General features: G+C 61.8%; 2 protein-coding genes across 3 annotated transcripts; both read left to right on the forward strand.

The window, feature by feature from the left end:
- On the forward strand, positions 1–1734 carry NUDT22 (nudix hydrolase 22; the record flags this gene model as incomplete). Its single annotated transcript, XM_019522891.1, has 5 exons — positions 1–210; positions 459–566; positions 649–746; positions 1115–1208; positions 1472–1734. Coding segments are annotated over 5 exons (606 nt in total), but the record flags the coding sequence as incomplete, so codon positions are not given.
- Positions 1735–4376: 2642 nt separating this feature from the next.
- LOC109301980 lies at positions 4377–7874 on the forward strand. 2 transcript variants are annotated; one of them, XM_019523404.1, is made up of 4 exons: positions 4377–5568; positions 5719–5825; positions 6043–6147; positions 6878–7874. In XM_019523404.1, the coding sequence occupies exons 1-4, from the start codon at positions 5468–5470 to the stop codon at positions 7249–7251; spliced, it is 687 nt and encodes a 228-aa protein (XP_019378949.1). In that variant the 5' UTR covers positions 4377–5467; the 3' UTR covers positions 7252–7874. The 2 variants fall into 2 exon arrangements, 1 of the variants encoding a protein (XP_019378949.1); XR_002098678.1 differs by lacking the exon at positions 5719–5825 and having other exon boundaries at positions 6878–7872.
- The last annotated feature ends 33 nt before the right edge of the window (positions 7875–7907 follow it).

Genomic DNA, 7907 nt, shown 5'->3' on the forward strand with positions numbered 1-7907 from the left:
TTCGTGGGCACCAACCTGGCGGCGCGGGGGCCGCGGCTGCGGGCGCGGGGCTGGGGCCGCGGGGACCCCCAGGCTTTCCTGGCCGACCCCCTGGGCGTGGGGGCTCTGCTGGCTACTGCCGACGGGCGCCTGGTGCTGCTGCGCCGCAGCCCCCACGTGGCCGAGGCCCCCGGGAAGTTGGATGTGCCTGGTGGGCACCCCGAGCCGCAGGTGGGTGCCGGGAAGCCGGGTGTCCGGGGGGGAACCGGCCCCGCTTCCCAGCCAGGGACCCCGGGTGCCCCACACAGAGCCCCTCCAGGCTCAGCGCCTCTGTCCTGTCCCAGTGAGCCCAGGTGTCCGGCCTAGGGTTGGTTCCCTGCTCCAAAGCCTCGAGGCTCGCCGGACTAGAGAACCCAGGTGTCCGCCCCTGCCCCACCAGAGCTGGGCACGAGGCTGAGCCCTACCTGTACCCCCCACAGGCCATCGCCAGGGGGGTCCCCACCGCCTCTCTCCGGTGCGAGGACCTGCCCCCCGACCTGGTCGTTGAGGAGATCTTCACCTCCGTCATCAAGGAGATCCGCGATGAGGTCAGTGATTGATGGGGGAGGGCCAAGGAGGGGGGACTCTGCATCTGCCCCCTTACTTATCCCCGCACCCCCTCCCACACAGGTCAACCTGTCCCCCGAGACCCTGAGCCCTCCCCGGCTGCTGGGGCTGGTGAGAAATGAGACCACGGCCGGACGGGCCACAGCCGCCTTCTTTGTCAGGTACAGACCCATCCGTGGGGGCGCCAGGCGCTGGACAGACCCCTGGGCTGGGACTGTGCAGACACTGTACGTATTCCCCAGGCCGGGACTGGGATGCGCCAGACACTGCATAGACCACCCACAGGCCGAGATCGGGGGGTGCTGTACAGGCCTCCCAGTCTGGGACTGGGAACCACTGGGCAGTGTCCAGACCTACCAGACAAGGGTGTTGGGTGCTGTACATGCTCCTCAGATGGGTCAGGGGGGAGATTTTGGAAGAGAACCCGGGGGTCCGGGCTCCCAGCCCCACTCCCCTCCCCTCCCAGAGCTGGGGGACAACTGGAGGTCTGGGCCCTGCTGTGCTGAGGGCCCTGTGGCTGCCCCCCCAGGTGCAGTCTGACCGCGGAGGAGACGAGGCAGCAGTACGAGATCGGGGGCGCGGAGGCCCACGAGTCCACGGCCATCGTGTTCATCAAGGCAGAGGTGGGGGGCAGTGGCTCCTGGACCCCCGTCCCACTCCCCTCCCAGGGTCCCGTTCCCCAGCTGCTCCCAGAACAGGGAGGGACCCAGGTGTCCGGTCCCACTGGCTCCATCGCTGCGCCCTGGGCTCCTCCGGGGAGGAGGGGAGCCAGGGGTCAGGGCTCCCAGCACCACCTGCTCTGCCCAGCTAGGACATTCCGGGGGTGGGGGGGGGCACGGGACCCAGGCGTCCGGGCTCCCCACACTGACCCCCGACCCCCCCACAGGAGCTGTCGGGCCCCACGGGGCTGTGGGCCGAGCTCTGCCCCTCGGCCAAGGGGGTGGTGACACTCTACCAGGAGGTGGGTGCCCGGCTCTTGTGACCCCTGACCCCGACCAAGCTGGAGGCGGACCCTCCTCTGATCCCACCCCCTTGGGCCAGCGGGGGAGCGAGCCATCTCAGGCCCCACCGTCATGCGCACTGGAGGCGGAGCCACCTCTGAACCTGCCCCCTGGGGGGGGAGGGGGGCAGCGGAGGGGCGGAGCTATCAGGCCTCCCCCTGGCCCCGAGGGCGGAGCCATCTAGGGCCCCGCCCCAAGACACCTGGGGAGGAGCCCTCCGAAGCCCCGCCCCTCGAGGCACCTGGGGCGGGGTCGCCTCTGGTTCCTCCCCCTTGTGCTGTTCAATAAAGGCTGTATTCCTCCTCTCTCGGGCACGAGTCTTTTTCCCACAATGCGCTGGGGTGGAAAAGGGGTGGGGCTGGTCGCCAGATGCTGGAGGTGGAAATGCCCGAGCTCAAGATGGCGGCGGAGGCGGGTCACCGGGGGGCGGGCAGGACTACCCGGATGTTGATATGACTGGGCAAGATGGCGGCCGGGCTGCAGCGGGTGCCCGGATGTTGAACCCCCATTAGCGGAAATGGTGGCTGGTGCCTAGGATGTGCGGTTCTATGGCAACCAGACCCTCCTATGCGCACACGCGGGGCATCGCTCTCAGCCGCTGATGGGCCCTGCTAGGCGGGGTGGTCTGTGGGGGCTCTGCCAGGCTGGGGGCACCTGGGGGGGCGTGTGGGGTCTCCCGGGTGCCTGTGTGAGGGGGGTATTCCAGAGTCCCTGCCAGGCTGGAAGGTCTCCAGGGTCCTTGCCGGCTCCAGGGTGGGGTTTGGGTACTCGGGGTCTCCAGTGCTGGTGCTGGGCTGGAGCCGGTGGGAGATGGGCTGTCGGGTCACCCATTGCCCTGGGCGGGCTCTGCCCCGCCTCCGCAGGGCTCCCTACGCCGCACCTCGGAGCCCACGTGGAGGTGCGACGGTGTGAGACCGGGCAGCTGCTGAGCGGGGAGGGGGCTCTTGTCTGTGGGAGGGGGGCGTGGGCCTGTGGTAGTGGGTTTGTGGGTGGGGTTGGTGGGTAAAAGTCACCCCCCCACACAGTAGGAGTCAGCAGCGGGCCCCCAGGGCGCTCATGGCCCACATCCGGCAGCACATGGCTCTGGCTGAGTCCTGGGAGCTGCACGCGGCAGCACGGAGCCGACCCGGCCCACTGGCACGCGCCCTCCTACAGCCGCCACATCCAGGTCCCTGCTGCGGTGCTGAACGCCCCGCGTAGAGGAGCAGAGCTGGCCCGGCCAGGCCCGATAGCACGTAGCTCCCGCCTGCAGGGCCAGGAGCCCCTCGTGCTGCTGTGGAGCCAGCGCAGTGTGGTGCAAAGGTGCGTGGCAGCAGGCCAGGCACCTGCCAAGTGGCGGGCCGACCCTGGTGGCCCTTGACAGCTCCCCAAGGTTGTTCAGCGGCCCTCCAGCCGAGATAATTGCCCACCCCTGCCCTAAGGCCTAAGTGTGACTGTCCCCGGGGCAGGACTGTCCCCTTTGCCACCTGTCCCAAGGAGAGCTCCAGGCTGCACCCCCGGCTCTGCAGCTGTCTTGCACGTGACCGGGGAGGACTTCCAGCAGAGCTGTCCCTGCAGCTGTGCCACTTGCATGGCTGCAGCTGGAGGTTCCTGCGTGCAGGGCCCTTTGCAGGGGTCGATGGCTGAAGAGCGCAGGGACCTCGCAGCTCCCCTTATACCCAGACGTCGGTGCTGCTGGAGGGAGTCACTGAGCAGAAGCATCTCTGCCATGCTGTGCAGAGCGCAAGGCTTTCTACAGCTTCAGAGCAGCAGAAATGTTTCCACTGAGGCTTTGTCATCCAGTTCATTTTCGGCCCAGGAGCATAGGACCGGGCAAACACTCCCCAGCCGGCAAGAGAGAACAGGGCTTGTTTTCCCCTCTCTGGGCTGGAGCAGCTGGAGAAGCACGACGGGGGGCCAGCAGATGAGATCCTGTATTTGGGCAGTGCCGAAATGTGCAGTGGCTGGAGGCCGTGGGCATCTGCCTGTCCGAGTGAGAGAAGAAATGAGAAGGGACCCTCCTGTCCGAGCCACTGAACGGCACATTCAAATCCAGCTGGGAGTCTTTCATGGAGGCCACTAATCATGTGAGTGGCCCTCCTCTGGACCCTCTCCAGATTCTCTGCGTCCCTCTTGATGCAGTACTCCACCTGCAGCCCGAACAGTGCCACATAGAGGGGGAGGATCACTTCCCTCAATCTGTTGGTTGTGCATCTGCCAAGGTGCAATTGGCCTTGTTGATGGCCTTGTTACACTGCCGGTTCCTGTCCGTCTTGGAGTCAACTATGACTCTGAGATCTCTCTCAGCCTCTGAGCTGCTGAGGGAGGTCATCCCCCCAACCTGCAGGTGTGCTGGGGATTTCTCCTTCCTAGGGGGAGTACCTTACATTTTATCTTTGTTGAATTGCATCCTATTTCGTTCCACACATTGATCCAACCTGTCCAGGTTGGCATGTATCCGCTCCCTGCCCTCCGGTGTGTTAACTTTGCCCCATAACTTGGTGTCATCTGTGAACTTGGACAGGGCGCTCTCCACATCCTCATCCAAATCGCTGATGAAGCTATTAAATAACACTGGTCCAAGGACCAACCCCTGTGGGACCCCACTGCCCACCTCCTTCCAGGCCAAGAATGACCCAGCCACCACCACTCTCTGGTGCGGTCCCTGAGCCAGCTGGCCACCCATCTGACTGTGTAGGTGTCCACTCCGCAGCCCATTAGCTTCCCTATGAGAATAGGATGTGAAACTATGTCAAAGGCTTCCCAAAATGCAGGTAGATGACATCAGCCTCAGTTCCTGTGTTGAGGCAGCGTGTGACCTGGTCATAAAAGGCTGTAAGGTTTGCCAGGCAGGATCTGCCTGTGACGAACCTGTGCCGGTTTCCCTTCAGCATCATTTTCCCTGCTGGGCCTTCACAAATGCGCTCCTTGATGACTTGTTCCAGTCTTTTCCCAGGAATAGAGGTAATGTGGAAGCACAGTTCTGTATTGAAGGGGGGTCAGCAGATGCAGTCTTGGCTTGCTCTTATGGGAAAATGCTCCCTTGTGCCAATTCACCAAAGGGACCAGGCATCTGACATTCAGCCCTTAGCTGATACTACAGAGATGAAAACTTCCCTGCAGGCGCAGGTCCAAGACCTGCCGTCTACATGCTGTTGTCCTCATAGACGGTGGTGGGATCAGACCAGCCTGTCGACATCCAAATGCAGGGAAGGAGGCAGCCTAAGCAGGAGAAAGTCAGGGACCAATAACTGGCTTGTAGGTGCCAGGGATGAGCTGCAGGGGCTGCTGTGGAGGTGCTGGGGAGCTGCTGCTCTGCAGGCTCAGTGGGAGTCTCCTGTGCTCAGCAGAACTGAAGATCCCTGCATTTCTGTAGACCATCTTACCTCCAGCTCCCAAGCCCTTGCTTCCACCCCTCACAACTGACTGTGCTCATGGCAGCCCAGATCATTTTTGTAAGGGAAAACCTCATGGGCTGGATCCCAGAGCTGCACCGTTCAGACAAGCTGAGGATCAAGCCCAGCCTCAAGAAATGATGTCTAACCATTGGCTGTAGGGGCCAGCCTGCAGACTCCCACAGGGACCAATGGTCCCAGGCACTGGCACATGGGAAAGCAGGGGAAAAATGGGCCTAGGGTCAAAGGCTGTCCTGGAGAAAGGAGGAGCTGGACAAGGCCCATGTGTTCATGATGTCAGACGGGCACTAAACCATGCAGAATCACTGGTTGCCCAAGAGACCCGGATCCATGCCTTCCATCCTCCAAGTCCTGTTCTGGAGACCTGCTGTTGGGCTGCGTGGCCTGCACTGCGCTTCCCAGGCACTTTTCTTCCCGGACTTGGCACAGAGGTGCTGTTCTTGACACTTTTCTTCTTGTTTCTTCCTTCCAGAGACTCTTCTCAAGATGCAACTGCTGCCCCGGCTGTCTCTTGCCGGCAAAGCACCTGGGGATCCTGGGCTCCGCTTACTGGAGAAGGCTCCTCAGCAATCCACCAGCCGTGGAAGGTGAGATTCCCTTGCAGAGGTGGAGGAGGTTGGGTCTCTTGTTTTCTGTGTCCCAACCTTGCAGCTGGGGTGATATGATTTGCTGGGGTGATATGACCACAGCACCCGTTCCTGCCTGGGGCAGGGAGTCGGACCTGATGATCTGTTTAGGTCCCTTCCAACTCTAAGCACTATGAAACAATTGCGCGTATGCAGAGAAGGTTCCCCCCGGGAGACAGCATCGACCTTTCTTGTGAGAGCTGAGAAAGAGACTTCTGGTGAGATGAGAGAAAGGAGAAAGTTTCCCACAGCATCTCAGCTGCCATGCTGAGATGTGACCTTGGGCCAAACTCTCAAGAGCATCCAAGGACTGGGACAGGGGCTTGCTGGGGTTTCCTTTGCTTTCAAGTCCGGTGTTGTGATGGGCAACGCGGAAGTGCCAGACCCAGGGAGGGAGATGGGCCTGCTCCTCTCACTGGGTTGCTTTCTCACCAGCTCCCTACCTGCTCACAGGGCCACTCTCAGATGAAGCAAAACTGGGCACGATGGCGCCCCGGGCAGAGCTGGTGCTGTGGTGCAGAGAGTGCACTCGTGCTGGAGGTAAGAGGGGCCAAGGGGGGAAATCTCTTCACTGAGACTCAGAAAAGCCCAGTTCCTGGTGCTGTGGCTCAGGCTCCCCTCCCTCTGGGGGCTGCTGCTGCACAGGTGCCTGCATGCCAGGCTGCCTGGGGCATTCAGCCCCCAAAATCAGCCCCCACCTGCCCTGGCCATGCTGCTGCCCATCCCTGTGGTCCCCAAGGCCCTCACAGCCTTTCCTGTAGCTGGGAAGGCTCAAGAGCCCAGCTGTGAGCAAGGCTGAAGGCTGCTGGAAGGCTCCTGTTCCAGCAGGACCCGCGCAGGCGGGAGAGCCCCAGGGCTGGCTTCTTGAGAGGATGCATCAGATACTGAGAGTGCTTGGTCCCCTCCTCGCCCCCGAGTCTCCAAGCGCTGCCACGTGCATCAGCACTTTCCCTCCTGACGGGCCTTTCCGGCTGGGCACTTCGCTCCTCCACAGCCCAAGCGCCCTCCATCTCAGCCTTGAGCCCCTGGCACATGGGGTGGGGGGAGCTGCCACTCTCCTCTGCTGCTCTGTAAGAGCCGAGTGACAGCTCCGGCCTGGGGAGGGTCATTCACTCCAAGATGCCTCAGCCTCAGCCCCTCTTCTGCAGCTGGGCTGGGGGTCCTGTTCTCCCGCCCTTCCTCCAGCTGCCTGTCTTGACCAGGGCTCGGGGCTGCTGGAAGATGACCCCGCCACCAGAGCCTGAGTGAGATGCTTTCACTGGTGCTGCAGGTGGGACGAGTTCTTGCGGTCTGTGCGTGCAAGCGAGCCCAGAGCCAGGCAGAGAGGAGCGAAAGGTGGGAAAAGGAGCAAAGGCTGCGGATCCTGCACCCGTGCGAATGGTAACACCCCCCAGCACTGCTGGCATCGCCCCTCTGCCCCATTGCTGCCTTTGCACTGCAGGCTTCCTCCTTCCTGCAGCCCCGTGCCAGGCTTTGCTGCAGGGAAGAAGAGCCGGCCCTCCCCTACCTGCTGTCAGACCTGCTTCACTGGAGAATCACAAGGAAGACGTGGTGGAAACACCCAAGATCAAGGCATTGGCACTAATTACAATTAGTCCTGACCAGGCACGGCCACCTGAAAGACATCCTGCACACAAAGTCTGATCGCAGCGTGACTGTGACCCTGGCTGTGCCTTCATCCACTGAAGAGTCCAAATCAATGCCAGGGAAGATCCACCGTAGCACAGCGGTCTGAGGGCCACAGGTGACAATGCAGGATGCAGATAGTTCAGCAAAGATGCTGTGAGACCAAGTTTACTGAACAAGTCACCCCCAAGGCCAGGGAGAGTGGAAACACTCGCATGTACAATGCTGCTGTAACAGAGCTTGGCAAAACCTGCGCACTGGTGTGAAGAGCACTCGGCCCCTCCTGCCACTGGTGGAGAACAAAGCACAGCCCTAGCCACCTCCTTGCACCACAGCCCTAGACACTTTGGCCTCATACGGCCCCCACAAATTAGCCCTGCCAGCCATGTCCTCCATAAGTCCCACTCACCTTGCCCCCCATGTGAGTCTCAGCACCTCTGCCCCCCCACCCCCTCGGTGAGTACTGCCCCCTCTGCCCATAACCCACGTCTTGATGTTATAGAATAAAATACTTGGTGCGTTCATCTAGTTTGCAGGCGTCCCAAAGGCCCTTTGTCACAGCACCTGGAGGTTTTCGATTTACTGCCTTTACTCCAGTTCAAGGCAAGAGTTTTCTTCCCATTCAGCATCCTTGCTCAGGGGCACCCGCAAGGCTGGGAGGGGCACGGGCTGCA

The sequence above is a fragment of the Gavialis gangeticus genome, unplaced genomic scaffold, assembly GCF_001723915.1.
Source record: "Gavialis gangeticus isolate Ggan-Ray unplaced genomic scaffold, GavGan_comp1, whole genome shotgun sequence".
NCBI classification, from domain to species: Eukaryota; Metazoa; Chordata; order Crocodylia; family Gavialidae; genus Gavialis; species Gavialis gangeticus.

Coding starts and splice junctions, on each gene's coding strand:
- LOC109301980 (XM_019523404.1), top strand. CDS start 5,468: ATGCAACTGCTGCCCCGGCTGTCTCTTGCCGGCAAAGCACCTGGGGAT. Junction 5,826..6,042: donor AGCTGAGAAAGAGACTTCTG/GTGAGATGAGAG, acceptor CTTTCTCACCAG/CTCCCTACCTGCTCACAGGG. Junction 6,148..6,877: donor AGAGTGCACTCGTGCTGGAG/GTAAGAGGGGCC, acceptor CTGGTGCTGCAG/GTGGGACGAGTTCTTGCGGT.